We start from the raw sequence: 15,242 nt of genomic DNA on the forward strand, positions 1-15,242 counted from the left end.
CTGATACTTTGTTTTGGGGATGTTCATCTTTCATTTTACCTGGAAACAGGTATTTCTTCCTGTATTTTCATTGGGTAGTTGGATTTTTTTTTTTTTTTTTTTTTTTTTTACTTACAATCAATTTGTGGGTTTTATATAATGTTCCTCATATAGTTGCGGTAGTAAGGTTTTTTTGTTTTTGTTTTCCAAACAGGTTTTTGAGAAAATAAATGGTTAAGTTTTGATAGATTCTAATGTGTTTGTTTCATCTTTCTTTCTGGTCTACATTTGCGAATCATATTAATTGAATTTGTAACGGAAACATTAGTACTAGAAAAATGTGATAACAAAACATAACTGTAGGTAAAAATGAAAGATAATGTTCCAGATGGCAAATGGTTTCTTTGATCTATAGAAAAGTTTGAGACAGTCTTTTTTTCTAGGTTACTCATAAACATGATATAAGGCTTGCTCTAGAACATTTAGCTACTTGCTTCTAAATTGTGGGCACTTTTAATTCACACTTATTCTGTGCTGGGCACTGCACTGGTCCTCCCATCTTAAATAACCTTATCTGTCTAAAGACTTGCAGAGAAAATTATATCATTCTCATTTCACAGATAACACTAAGACTTGCTGAGATTCACTTGGCTATTAAATGCAGACCCAGAATTTGAACTCTGACTCTAAAATCTATGCTTTTATGGCAAACAAAAACTGATTGGTTACTAAATTTGCAATTTCTTTCCTTTCCTTACTTAACATTACCTTTTCATGCATTGTTGCTTTGCATAGAATTGCCAGATGAAAGGTGCTGCTTATTCATCTTTTTTTTCCTTCAACCTTTTCCTAAGCAACAAAACCTGATCTAAATATATGGAGTAATGGATACTAATGATTGTAATCAATAATACAAATGTTATAGTATGCCTTTATAAAGACAAGGAATACCATAAGCAATATTTACATGAGCCAGTAACAGCCTTATATACCTTGTGTCCATTTGAGTGACAATATTGTATCTAAAGAGAGATTGTAAAAATTCTAGAGAGGTTGTAGTAGACATTGTAAACATAGAAGGTAGGAATTGTAAGGAAAAATAAAGGGACTTTAGCAAGGGAGTAAAATAAACAGTATAAATGAATCTTTAGGAATACAAAGTACTATTTCTAAGAATATAGACTGGCGAATGTTTCACTCTCTAAAGCAGATAGTAAACTAAAATGCTCTTAAGAGTCAGCAAGTGGGGCTGGAGAGATGGCTTAGTAGTTGAGGTTAAGAGTACTGACTTCCCTTCCAAAGGAGCAAGTTTCGATTCCTAACACCCTCATGGCAGCTAACAACTGTCTGTAGCTCCAGTCCCAAAGGGATCCAACACCCTCTTCTGACCTCCACGGGCACTGCATGAACATGCAGGCAAAACACTAATATACAAAATAAGAATAAACAATGTAAAACATTTTTTTTTAAGAGACAAGTAAAAAAAATGAATGACAATGGACGAGGTAGAACTCTGGAGTGTGGTGAGGATTTTGGTGAACTGCTTCATCTAACATGGTCAGCCATGGTTCCACATAGCTAGTTATTGGTTTGGGAGCATATAGGCCTAATAGGAAACAGAACTCTTTAGAAACTCAATTTCTATGTAAAGTATTCCCTTTGTAAATACTGACAATAATGTAAATAATGAGAGGCAAGTGTGGTGGTACATACCTGTAATCCCAGTGCTTGGGAAGTGGAGGCAAAGGAATGATGAGCTCAAAATTTGCTTGACCAGTTTGAGCCCAGTGTGGAGTACTTGAGACTGTTTCACACCCCCATCTCTCAAACAAAACAGGCCTCCTACAAAAGCCTAAAAACACCTTCCTAGACTGTATTTTACTCACAGTGTGTTTTGTGACTTTTAAGGTATTAAAAAAAAAAAAAAAGTTAGCAAAAGAAAACTTGGGGCTGATGAAAGGAGAGACATGATGGGTAGGCAGGGTGTGCTACAGAGGCAGGCTGTAGAGTCTGTCTTTGAAGATCATTGATAATTTATGATTGTCGTAGTTCTCAGAGGGCTGATGGGTTAGTTCTGTAAAAGCAAACACATGTTACCACAGAGGTGCAGTATGGACTCCGCACAGAGTTTTAAGATAAAGTTTTTTGCTGTTTTTCTTTCTTGTATTTTTAAAAGTTGGTTTTAATCATGGTTGTTTAGGGATGGCTTAAATAAATATGCTTTAAGTACAGTGGCAGTTTCATTTGTTTACAGAGAGCAGAAAGAACAGCTTCAGAAGTTGAAAGACTTTGGGGCTGAGCCACAGATGTCTGACCATCCACCACCCCAGGACTCAAGACTACAGAATGCATCAAGACCTGGGATATATCCGGTATGGGAAAATGTGTGCTCAGAAAAATGAATTTTTTTTTTACCTCATATGTTTATATGTTGTTGGATTTTTAAAATTGCAATAAGTGTAATTTTCCACTGTAAAAAACAGAAATTTTAGAAAGGTGAAAGCTTTGAACATCTTTCAAAGTAGTTAGACATATGCAAAAATTGCTCCTTTCCCTAGGCTTTGTGGTAAATAGATCAAGCACCCCGTGCTACGTGGCTTCATGTTCACTTGATTCAATCTTTAGTGCCCCCACGTTTCAAGTACAAGGGTTTGATGGCAAAATAGTCTGCCAAGCTAGGAACCTGAGTTTGACTGAAGGGTTTTCCTAATCCTTGTGTGTTTGTGTGTTTTTTATAATGTGTCTATGCTTGTGGCGGTAGTGCTTCCTGTGTATGTGCAAGGTTGGAGAGTAGAGATCAACTTGAGTTCTCTTCCTCTGTCTTACCCAACTTTTTTTCCCCCTAGATTGTCTGAGTAGCCAGAATCTACCTGCCTTCACTTCCCCAAACTGTAGTTATTATATATTCATACTACTGTGCCCACTTTTTACTTGAATTGTCTAGAATCTGAACTCAGGTCCTTCTGCTTGCACAATATTTAATCTTTTGATTTCAGATAGTCCTATGCCCTATCTAGGTAGGGCTAGATGTGTACTCATAGGGTTCTCTTCCCATTTAGATGAGAGAAGGTCTCTTATCGTTATATCTTGGTACACAGTGCCCTTCAAGTAGTACCAAAGAATTAAAGTAGCCTTTAATTCTAACACTTGGGAGGCAGAGGCAGGTGACCACCTGTGTATTTCAGGCCAGCCTCTACTACATAGTGTGAGAGCCTGTCTCAAAGAAAAAAGTTGAATGATTAAGTTCTCCTGTTGCTTTTTTTTCTCCCCTTACATTGTTTGTTATTTCACCTTTAAGTTGGTGGTGACCTACTTTTTAAAATGGCATTTATATATTTTGTGTGTTTGGGGGTGGGGTGCATGCTCTAGTGCCCATGGAAAAATCAGAAGATGGCGTTTTAGAGTCAGTTCCTTTCCTTCTACCATGTGAATCCCCAAGGATCAAACTCGGGTTATTAGCTTGGCAGCAGGTAGCATCTTGCCAGGCCTTGTACTTTAAAAATGTTGGGGTTTGCAGGGGAGTACCATACTGAGGACTGAGTCCAGTCTGTGGCTCCCAGAGTGTCACTCATATAGGCAAGTGATCTACCACTGAGCTACATCCCCAGCCCTTACTACTTTTTAATTTATTGCTGTTACTAGATTTGCTTATTATATGTATGAATATTTTGTCTATGTGTGTATTTGCACCATGAACTTACCTGGTGCCCATGAAGGTCAGAAGAGGGTGTCAGATACCCTGGGACTGGAGGTAAAGATACAGATGGTTGTGAGCCTCCATATGAGTTCTAAAATCAAGCCTGGTTCTCTGTAAGAGTAGCAGGTGCTCATAGCTACTGAGCCAACTCTTCAGCCCCAGTGTTTAGTAACTATTGAAATAACAAATTACATCACATCACAAACGTTCTCTGATACTCTTGTATTTTGGGCAGTGCTGCCTACCCTCTACTCCACTTTAGGCAGTACTAATATGTAGAGTCTAGGGATTAAACTCGGGGCCTCAGGCTTGGAGGCAGGCGCCTCTACCATCTTGCCATCCTCCAAATGACATTTTTGTTTTGTTTTTTCTAGTCAGGGTTTCTTTGAATATCCCTGACTGTCATGGAGCTAGCTCTGTAGACCAGGCTGGCTTTGAACTTACAGAGATCCATCCACCTCTGCCTCCTGAGGGCTGGGACTGAAGGTGTGTACTACCACCACTTAGCCCAACATTTTTTCTTTTTCTTTAAATAGGCTTTCACTCTGTAGCCATGACAGGTCAGAACTCACTGCATAGACTAGGCTGAAAATCCATGGAAATCTGCCTGCCTCTGCCTCCAGAGTACTGGAATCAAAGGCATGTGTCACCACACCTGGCCTTCCAAATATTTTTTAAAACAAAGCCTTACCATGCTGCTCCCTAGTTTATAATAGCTGAGGATGAAACTCAGTTGGTAGAGTGCCTGCCTAATAAGCAGGAAGCCCTAGGCTCAGTCTCTAGTACCACATAGAACCAGGCACATACCTGTAACCCCAGCAATTGGGAGGGAGAGGCAGGAGAATCAGGAATTATAGAGCCATCTTCTACTCCATAGTAGCTACAAGGACAACCTGTGCTTTATAAGACCTTGACTAGAAGGAAATATCATTAGTATTTTCTGATCACTCTCAGGACAAAAATCTACTTTCTAGTATTTTTCCTGTACGAGCCTGACCTCTGCTGACTACAGCCTGCTATACCATGTTCTTCCAGTACAGGGAGCCCTTCAGTTCTGAGAATACCACAGTTTTCTTCCATTTGGAGACACCCTTGCCACATGCACATTGTTCTCTGTGCCCCTGTCATCTGGCTGATTATTGTTTATTTTTTAGAACTCAACTCTCTCATTTCCCCCCACACACATCTAACAGTGGTCTCCATCAGCATTTAGCATACTGTTTGTTTATTCTCGTCTTATAGTGGGCCCCATCAGCATTCGTCATACTGTACTTGATTTGTCAGTTTTCCATTCTAAATTGAGCTCCTAGGATAAAAACCACCTTTCATCTTCATGTCTTGTTGTAAGAGGTTGAAGCTCTAGATCAGTGGTTCTCAACCTGTGGGTCGAAACCTCATTGGGGATTACATCAGATATCCTGCATATCAGATATTTATATTACTATTCATAACAGTAACAGAGTTACAGTTATGAAGTAGCAGTGAAAATAATTTTATGATTGGGGGGTCATCACTACATGAGTAACTGTACTAAAGGGTGGAAACATTAGGAAGCTTCAGAACCACTGTTTTAGATTATAGATCCACATTCCTGTTTTGTTCATCTGACAAACAAGCTTTCCAGTATTGCTGTATGTATTGTTTTGATGCACAGTAATTTATTGAACTGTTCTATGTTGGATATTTTCTTTTAATCTTTCACTATTATTAACAAATTTCTTTGTATCAGGTTTTTATTTTAGATATCCTAAATTCCGAAAGTGTGAAACAAGCCAAAAATAAGACATTCTTAGCCTGACAGTGGTGGCACATGTCTTTAATCTCAACACTCAGGAGGCAGAGGCAGGTGGATCTCTGTGAGACGGTCAACACCACACAGAGAAACCCTGTCTTGAAAAAGCAAACAAAGACATTCTTTCTGCTCAAATAATGTTGCTTTTTAAATCTATACCTACCAGACATAATTGTCTCATATTTATTAATAGAATTAAGTCTTGACCTAACAAATAAATAATAAAGGCATTTAAAACTTATATTTTTGTTTATTTGTTTGTTGTCTTTTTGAGACGGGGTTTCTGTGTAGCAGCCTTAACTGTCCTGGAACTCCCTCTGTAGACCAGGCTAGCCTTGAACTCACACAGATCTGCCTGCTTCTACCTCCTGAGTTCTAGGATTAAAGTCATGTGCCACTTACCTCCCAGTTTAAAACTTATTCTTAATACATTCAGACAACTCCCTTATATGGTTGTATAACATCTACACCATAATCAGCACACATTTTTAAAAGATTTTTTTTTTTTCTTTCAGAGACAGAGTTTCTCTGTGTAGCTTTGGAGCCTGTCCTAGCACTTGCTCTTTTTTTGTTTTTAAAGTGTATGTGCATGTCTGTGTGAATATGTGTCATGTGTTATATGGGTGCTCGAGGCCAGAGAGAGCTTTCATTGGATCCCCTGGAACTGGACTTATGGACAGTTGTGAGCTGCCCAGTGAGGGTGCTGAGAACAAAATCCAGGTCCTCTGGAAGAGCAGTGAGTGCTCTTAACTTCTGAGTCACCTCCCCAGCCTCCTTGTACACATTGTTGGTAACTAGTAACATTATACTGGTGAATGTTGGCATCAGCCACACATGCCTTTAATCCCAGTATTTGGGAGGCAGAGACAGGCAGCTCTCAAAGTTTGAAGCCACCCATGGTTATACAAAGAACCCCTATCTTGAAAACCAGCAGAGTTGTCTTTCCATCCCCTGGTGATATCTTTTACTTTAAAAAAATTTTTTTGAAGCTGTGTGGTGGTGGCACACTCCTTTAATCCCAGCACTCCAGAGGAAGAGACAGGCAGATCTCCAACCTGGTCTACAGAGTGAGTTCTAGACAGTTAGGACTACACAGAGAAACCCTATCCAGGGCAGGGGGTGGGAGGAGATGAGACAGAATTTCAGTATGTAGTCTTAGCTGTCCTGGAACTCAGAGATCTTCTTTAAGTGTTGGCATTAACAGCATAGTCCACAATGGAGAGAGAGAGAGAGAGAGAGAGAGAGAGAGAGAGAGAGAGAGAGAGAGAGAGGGAGGGAGGGAGGGAGGGAGGGAGGGAGGGAGAGAGAGAGAGAGAGAGAGAGAGAGGAGAGAGGAGAGAGAGCGTGCACTTGGTGGGAGGGGTGCGCTTGTGTGCACGCTTTTGAATTATGTATAAGTGTGAGGTAGATATGTGCAGAGGACCAGACCAGAGTTCTTGGGTTCTCCTAGAGCTGGAGTTACAGATGGTCTGCTCAGCATGGGTATGAGGAAATGAACTTGTGTCCTCTATAAGAGCAATGAGTGACCTTAACCACTGAGCCATCTCCCCAGTGCCTACTAGTGTCTTTAAAAACAAAAAAGTTTTACATTTTAAATATATCTTGTATATTAATTTTTTAATTGATTGAGAACTAGATTTTAATTTCTACCCATCAGTGACAATGTATGTGGTGACTAGCTTCTAAACCATTTACTCTGTTCTTTAGCTCCCAGGATCCTATAGACCACGCCCTCCTATGGGTAAGCCACCAGGGTCAGTTGTAAGACCCTCTGCTCCACCAGCAAGATCATCTGTTCCTATGACTAGGCCACCTGTGCCAATACCGCCACCTCCTCCTCCGCCTCCGCCACCACCTCCTCCTCCAGTTATAAAGCGAAAACCTTCGTCTATGAAACAGGAACGCTGGGACGAAGATTCTTTCTATGGGCTCTGGGATACAAATGCTGATCAAGGACTGAATTCAGAATTTAAGTCAGACACTGCAGCAATTCAGTCTGCTCCAGTATTACCACCCCCACCTGTTCATCCTTCCATTCCACCCCCTGGCGCAGTGCCTCTGGGTATGCCACCAATGTCCAAACCACCACCGATGCAGCATACAGTTGACTATGGCCATGGCCGAGGTACGTATTGATAGTGAATCTATGGTTGGGGTTTTACAGGAATTGTTTGCTGGGGTTCTTAGTGATTTTGTTTTTTGTGAGAGAGGATCTCTTAGCCAAGTCTGTTTTCAAACTCACTGTGTAGCAGAGAATTTCTGTCCTAGTTAGGGTTACTGTTGTTGTGATGAAACACCATGACTGAAAAGCAAGTTGGAGAGGAAAAGTTTATTTGGCTGACACTTCCACATTGCAGTCCATTATTGAAGGAAGCCAGAACGGGAACTCAAGGATGGGAGAGACCTGGAGGCAGGAACTGATGCAGGGACCATGGAGGGGTGCTGCTTACTACTGGCTTACTCTTCATGGCTTGCTCAGCCTGCCTGCCTGCCCCCCCCCCCTTGGATTTCTCCACACAGGGTTTCTCTGTATAGCTTTGTAGACCAGGCTGGCCATGAACACCAAGATCCGCTTGGCTCTGCCTCCAGAGTGCTGTGATTAAAGGTGTGTGCCACCACCGGCCCTCTCTTACAGAACCTAGGACCACCTATCCAATGAAGCACCACCCACAATGGGCTGGACTCTTCTCCATGAATCACTAATTAAGGAAATGCCTTATAGCTGGATCTTAGGGGGCATTTTCTCATTTGAGGATCCCTCCTTTCAGATGACTCTAGTTTGTGTCAAGGTTACGTAAAACCAGCCAGCAAAATGACTTTAAACTCCTGCTCCTAACCTCCCAAGTTCTGGGATTATAGTGTATACCAGTGCACCTGGCAGGAATTGGTTTTCTGGAGAAGGAATTATATGTCTTTGGAGACACTGTCTGGCCCTGGAACTCATTTATGAAGTCCATACTTACCGAGAAAGCTCTGGATCCTCCTACCTCAGCCTCCTGAGTGTGGATTAAAGGCGTACACTACCATGCCAGATTTCTACAGGAATTATTAACCTGAGGTTTGGTTTCCTTAAGCTTCATTCTTATATTGCATCCCTGGTTTTCTTTGCCAGATATGCCTACTAATAAAGTTGAACAGATACCATATGGAGAAAGAATAACTCTACGCCCAGATCCATTACCTGAAAGGTCAACTTTTGATGCAGGTAGGATTCCCAGAGAGATTAATAATTCTAAGCTTAACTTTAAGCCTAATTATTACAAGAGTTTCCTCCTTAGCAAGATTAGGCTTTCCTTTAACATTACTAAAAGATTCTTAAGTTTGAGGCATTGATTTATGCTACTTCTGAAGTTAAAGTTATACTTCTTGCTTTTAGTTCTAAAGACACTTACAGTTCTTACTTTGTGCTGTTTTTATAGACCATTCAGGCCAGCGTGATCGCTGTGATAGAGACAGAGACCGTGAACCTTATTTTGACCGTCAAAGTAATATAGCAGATCATCGAGACTTTAAAAGGGACCGAGAGACACATCGAGATAGAGACCGAGATCGTGTTCTTGACTATGAGCGGGATCGATTTGACAGAGAACGCAGACCCCGAGATGACAGGTATACTGTGAAAAATGTCTTTGCTATGTATGTAAAATATCTTGTGTAAATTCAGTAAAAAGCCAGGGCCTTGTTGGTTTTCTTGGTGAGTTTTTTTTTTTTTTTTTTTTTTTTTTTTTTTTTTTTTTTCTCCTTTGAGATAGGTTCTCTCTACTATGTAACTCTTACTTTCCTAGACATTGCTGTGAAGACCAGGCTGTCTTCAAGCTCACAGAGATGCACCTGCCTCTGTCTCTTGAATGCTGGGATTAAAGGGATATGCCACCATGCCTGGCCCAAAGTCAGTATGTCAAGCAGATTTAGTGAATCTCACTAAAGAAAGATCAATTTCTAGGCAAGTACATGCTTGAGTTCTGGTAGCTTGAACTCCAGAGAATTAAATGGGAAATAAGGAGAGACAAAAGGAAAGTCAGTAAACTTTTGGGTTTTTTTGGGGTTTCTTCTTGTTGTTTTGTTTTGAAGATAGGATTTCTTTGTAGCCCTGGCTATCCGGGAACTTGTTCTGTAGATCAGAGTCTTGAACTCACAGAGACCTGCCTGCCTTTGCCTTCTTGAGTGCTGGGATTAAATACATGCACCACCAGGACCAGCACAATATTTTTGATAAAATGCAACCAGTAATTAATTTATAGGCAAGCAATTTATTTTTACAATTCTTGAGATTTTCAGGTACATATAAGTGAAAAGGCAAGTTTATGGAATAACTGCTGTTGGGTGGATAATGATGTTATTGTACATTAGAGACCTTCCAAATATTTACATGTTTACCAAAAACTCTTGTCACAACCTATAGGAACCAGTCATATCGAGACAAAAAAGACCATTCCTCATCCAGAAGAGGAGGATTTGATAGGCCGTCCTATGACCGGAAGTCTGACAGACCACCCTATGAAGGCCCATCCATGTTTGGAGGTAGAGTAATGCCTTAATAACAAGAACTATGTTGAAAATGTAAACAAATAGAAGGTGTTTTTTTATTGTAGCTATGGGTTTAAACACTCATAATAAACCATACTTGAAGATTCCTTAAGAGATGGTAACATTATAAAAAATAGAAATGTAATTAATGAAATAAAATTTAATTTTTATACTATTAAAGGAGTTTTGAAAAACAGTTATTTATAATCCCACCACATATCATACTGCAACTTCAATTTTATGTCTGTCTCTTTTTAAAATTATTATTTTTTTATTTGCATATATGTGGGTGTACCATATGTATGTCTGGTGCCCAGGGAGCCCTTGGAAGTGGAGTTGCAGACTGTTGTAAGTCACCATGTGGGAAATAGAATTGAACCTTGGTCCTCTGAAAGCCCTCATTGTCTCTTCATACTTATTTATGAAGTTTTAATGGAGAATAAGCCAGTTTGCTAGGCATCAAATCCAAAACTGGGCAAGTGCTACATATGCTAAGTTCAATCTCTACCCCAAGTAAAGTTGTCTTTATTGTGTTTCTTCTACTTAATAACTGCATCATATACATTTTCTTATATTCAAACCTCCTAATGGCTCCATTGTTTCATGGAATTGAGAAAATATAAGGTACTTACTGTTAGACATTGAATTTGCTTTTATCTTCATTACCTTGAGTTGCACTTAAACTAGAAGAAATTTCTACCATTCACAGGAATAAACTTTCCTAATTGATGATTCTTGCTCTCAAACTATAAAGTGAAAAAGTCATAGAACCTATACAGGATAAGTCATGCTTGGGTTATCCTCTATGTCCTGTTGCTGAATGTTTTCCTATATTTAATATGAATAATGATGAATTCAGTGTTTTACAGAACAATCTGTTTTCCCAAATGTGCCAGTCTTTTCATTTTCTCAATTTTAGTAAATTTATATATTAATTAAATTTAAAAGTGACCCTCAACTCATTAGACCTGATCTGAATTATAATTAGGAAGAGACTAGAAAGTAATAACATTTCACAATAATTACTGTGAAATTATGTATTCAACTGCTGGAATTCAGGAGAAAGAAGAACTTACCCAGAGGAGCGAATGCCCCTGCCAGCCCCTTCCCTGGGCCACCAGCCACCTCCAGCTCCACGGGTGGAGAAGAAGCCTGAGTCTAAGAACGTGGACGACATTCTGAAACCCCCGGGCCGGGACAGCAGGCCTGAAAGAGTGAGTGAGATGAACTTTCTAGCAAATGTTGTAAATCTAAAAAGGGTAAGAGGGTATAAAAGAGATCTTTTATAAACTTACTTATTTAATTAGTTCTTTTTAAATATCTTGAGTAGAATTTTCCCAGTTTTTCCCAACTTAAAAATACTGAATTCAAAGCCTCATAGCATCTGAAATCAAATAACCTCAGACTCTGCCTACACTCTAAAACCCTAAAGAAGTTTAGAGCCAGATTTCTTGGCAAAAATAATGTTGGAAATTTTTTTAAAAAGCCGCTTGTGAGAACTTAATTGTATTTTAAAAAGAGAAAAAGTAAGTTTGGCACAAAAAGAGGGAGAATTAGGAGACTTTTAGGTTTAATTTCTGATATATTCTCTCTCATCTCTGATATATTTTATATATATGCTTTGAAATTTAATATTGAATAATTTATAATAAAGATTTCATTCACATATCTGTATTCCATTCACATATCTGTATTCCATGTTATAGATTAATAGGTCATTGTTTTTATTAGCATTTTTGCCTGTGTGTATGTAGTGCACTGTATGTGTGCCTGATGCCCACAGAGGTCAGAAGAGGGAGTCAGATTCCCTGGGACTGGAATTACAAATGGTTGTGTGCAAGCTTGTGGGTGCTAAGAGCAAATCCAGGTCCTGTGCAAGAGCAAGTGCCCCTAACTGCCAAATGCTCTCTCCAGCCCTCTCTTTGCCTACTCTCAATCTGTACCTATCCTGTATATCCTGCCGTTGTTGTTTGAATGATACAGTAGTCCACCATCTTTTCTGTAGTTGCACTTTGTGCAGATCTGCTTATGTGAAGTCAGCAGTGATGCAATAATTGTAATTAAAATATTAAAATTGATGCCAAATATGGTGATACATACCTTTAAACTTAGCACTCAGGAGGCAAAGGCCGGCAAATCTCTATGAGTTTGAAGTTAGCCTGTTCTACATAAGACACTGACTTAAAGAAAAAAGAAAAATTCCAGAAATAATTTTACAAATTTAAAATCATGTGTAGTTTTTATCAGCATGATGAAATCTTGCATTTGAGTCATCCCTAGCTGTGTCCACACTTCTCACCTGTTGGTCACTTAGTAACTGTCTTGGTTGTCAGGTGAAAAGAAATATCAAGGTATTGTGTTATTTGACCAGGCTGGCCTCAAACTCACAGAGATCGGCCTGCCTCTGCCTCCCCAGGTGCTGGTATTACAGGCGTGCACTCAGCTGTGGACTTATAGATGCAGGTTGAGGAAGTTTCCTTCTATTTCTCCTTTGTTGAATATTATTTCTTACAGAGGGTTTTTAAGTTTTGTTCATGTTTAACTCTTTCTTTTTTTAACATTAGTAGAGATGATTTATGATTTCTGCTTTTAGTATATTGGCATAATTTAATACAGAAATTGATTTTCATGGCAGTTGGTGCTACTAGAACAATTTTTTTTTTTTTTTTTATGTTGCTGGGTCTGGTTTGAAGATCATTACATCTACATTCATAGTAGATGTCATAGTTTTCTTGTCGTGTCTTTGCCTACTTTTGATATGAGTGATGTTGGCCTCATAATATAAGTTTACAATTACTCCTGGCCTTCGGAAGAATTGGTATTATTTAAATACTTAAGTGATAGAGTCTTCTAGGCCTAGGCTTTTCTTTGTTAGTACTTTTTAATGTATTATTATTATTTTATATGCATGGATATTCTGCCTGTATGTCTGTGCCACTTGCGTGCCTAGTGCCTATAAGGCTCAAAGAGAACATCAGATCCCCTGCAGCTGAGATACAAGAGGCTCTCCCCTGCAGCTGAGATACAAGAGGTTGTGAGCCACCATGTGGGTGTTGAGAATCAAACCTGGGTCCTCTGGAAAAGCAGCCAGTGCCCTTAACAGCTGAGCCATTGCTCTAGCTGGCGTTTCTTTGTTCATCTGTTTACCAATTTGCTGTATTTTTCTGAGACTGTTCATATTCACATAGTCTATTTTTCTTTTCTTTTGTTTTCATTGAGATAGGGTCTCAAAGTATAAGCTAGCCTCAAACTTGCTATGTAATCAAGAGTGACCTTAGGACCTTGAACTTCTGATCTTCCTGCCTCCCCACCTCTCAAAGGCTAGCATTCATTCAAGGTATGTCTCCCTCATGCCAGCTTGTATTCATTCATTTTTTTTTTTAAAGTCAGGGTCTCACTGTATATCTGTATAGAAGCCAGGCTAACTTCACAGAGATGCACCTGCCTCTGTCTCCCTTGTGCTCAATTAAGGATGTATAATCTCTTCGCGTTTCTGTAATATTGCTAATGATAGCTCCATTTTTTTATTATAGTAATTTGAATATTGTTTTTCTTAGTCGAGGTAAAAGATTATCAATTTTGTTTTTTTGCTTCCTTGTTTGTTTGTTTGTTTGTTTGTTTGTTTGTTTTCCAGAGGACCAGCTTTTGGTTTTATAGATTTGGGCAGGGTGTGTGTGTGTGTGTGTGTGTGTGTGTGTGTGTGTGTGTGTGCATGCTCATGGGTGCATACACTGTTTTTTGTTAGAAAATGACTTATCTATTGACATAATGACTGGGTTTTTTGTAAGGAAAATATGTTTATTTATCCCATGGTGTAGGAGATGAAAGAATGCAGCATCAGAATTTGCTTGCCTATGGTGAGGGCTTTCTTGTTGCATCAAAACATGGAGGATGAATCATGGTGGAAACATGTGTGAAACAGGAACCCAGAGAGATTCAAGGTTCAGGCTTAAAATTTTTTTAAAAATTGATTGATTGATTTATTGATTGATCAATTGATCGATTGGTTGTGTGCACAGTGTATACATGTACACATGCATGTGTGCACATGAGAAGAGGGCACCAGATCTCATAGAAGATTGTGAGCCACCATGTGGGTGCTGGGAATTGAACTCAGGACCTCTGGAAGAACAGCCAGTGCTCTTAACCTCTGGGCCATCTCTCCAGCACCAGGCTTACAATTTATACCATTCTACTATCAAGAAAAGTGTTCAGGATCCCTCAACAATAACCCCAAGTAACCTAATTAACTTTTCGTTAATCTCCACCTGATAAAAACTCCATCATCTCCACTGTGCCAGACTGGAGATAAAGTTTTTAGCGCCTGTACTATTGAGGAACACATCAGCCGTATTCAAGCCCTAAAGTTTTCCTGATTTTCTTTTCCCTATTTCATTAGTATCTGCTCTAATCTTTGTTGTCTTCCTTCTGTTTCATTAGTTTTAGCTTGCTCTTTTCCTAGTGTTTTAGGTAGAAAAGTAGGTTTTCAATGTTATCTTTTTTTAATGTTTTAAAATATTTTATTTAATTTTGTGTGATGAGGTTTTTTTTTTTTTTCTGTCTGCACGTATATATGCATACCACATGTGGGCTTGGTGCCCACAGAGGTCAGAAGAGGATGTTGGATCCCCTGACCCCCTGGGACTGGAGTTATTACCAGACAGTTGTGAGCCAGCATGTGGGTGCTGGGAACTGAAAGCGGTGCTCTTACCTGCTGAGCCACTCCTCAGATTGCAGAAATATGTTTTAAAGAGAGTTATTGTTTTTTCTTTAAGTACTAGCTGAGTGTACCAGCAAATCTAAAATCTCTCCAGCCCTAAATCTTCTTTGATATAGACATCTACACCTAAAACTTCCCTTCAAACATTTGTTTAGTTTTATTCCATGGTATGATGTGTCTTTAGTTTCATTCTTGTTGCAATATTTTCTAATGGGGGGGGGTGGACTTGGCTTTTAAAAAGTTGGTTCCACATACATATTCATTTCCTTTGTTGTGTTTTGTTTTGCTTTGTCTGTCTTGAGACAAGGTCCCGGGTACAGCAGGCTAGTATTTGAGTCCCTGTGCATCCAAGGATGACCTTGTTCTTCTGACCTTTTTCCTCTACCACCTGAGTGCTGGGATTGTAGCCATTTGCACAATGCTGGCATGGCACTCAGGACTTTCCAAATGCTAAGCAAGCATACAGAAACTGAGCCAATTGAGCTACCTTCCCAACCTCACACAAAACAACCCTCTCCCATTGTGTT

The 15,242-nt window shown here is 39.4% G+C and overlaps 1 protein-coding gene across 3 annotated transcripts in view; it reads left to right on the forward strand.

Moving 5' to 3' along the window:
* Ylpm1 (YLP motif containing 1) overlaps positions 1 to 15,242 on the forward strand; it is a 72,016-nt gene that overhangs the window by 36,759 nt on the left and 20,015 nt on the right. For all 3 annotated transcript variants that reach the window (XR_007835240.1, XM_051196341.1, XM_051196342.1), the window contains 6 exons: positions 2,234 to 2,351; positions 7,176 to 7,593; positions 8,581 to 8,673; positions 8,888 to 9,077; positions 9,871 to 9,989; positions 11,055 to 11,209. Coding sequence is in view for 2 of the 3 variants with exons in the window: in XM_051196341.1 (XP_051052298.1) it covers positions 2,234 to 2,351; positions 7,176 to 7,593; positions 8,581 to 8,673; positions 8,888 to 9,077; positions 9,871 to 9,989; positions 11,055 to 11,209 (1,093 nt within the window). In the remaining variant the exon portion in view is untranslated. The remainder of the gene's footprint in view (positions 1 to 2,233; positions 2,352 to 7,175; positions 7,594 to 8,580; positions 8,674 to 8,887; positions 9,078 to 9,870; positions 9,990 to 11,054; positions 11,210 to 15,242) is intronic.

The sequence above is a fragment of the Phodopus roborovskii genome, unplaced genomic scaffold (assembly GCF_943737965.1).
Source record: "Phodopus roborovskii unplaced genomic scaffold, PHOROB, whole genome shotgun sequence".
Taxonomy (NCBI): domain Eukaryota; kingdom Metazoa; phylum Chordata; class Mammalia; order Rodentia; family Cricetidae; genus Phodopus; species Phodopus roborovskii.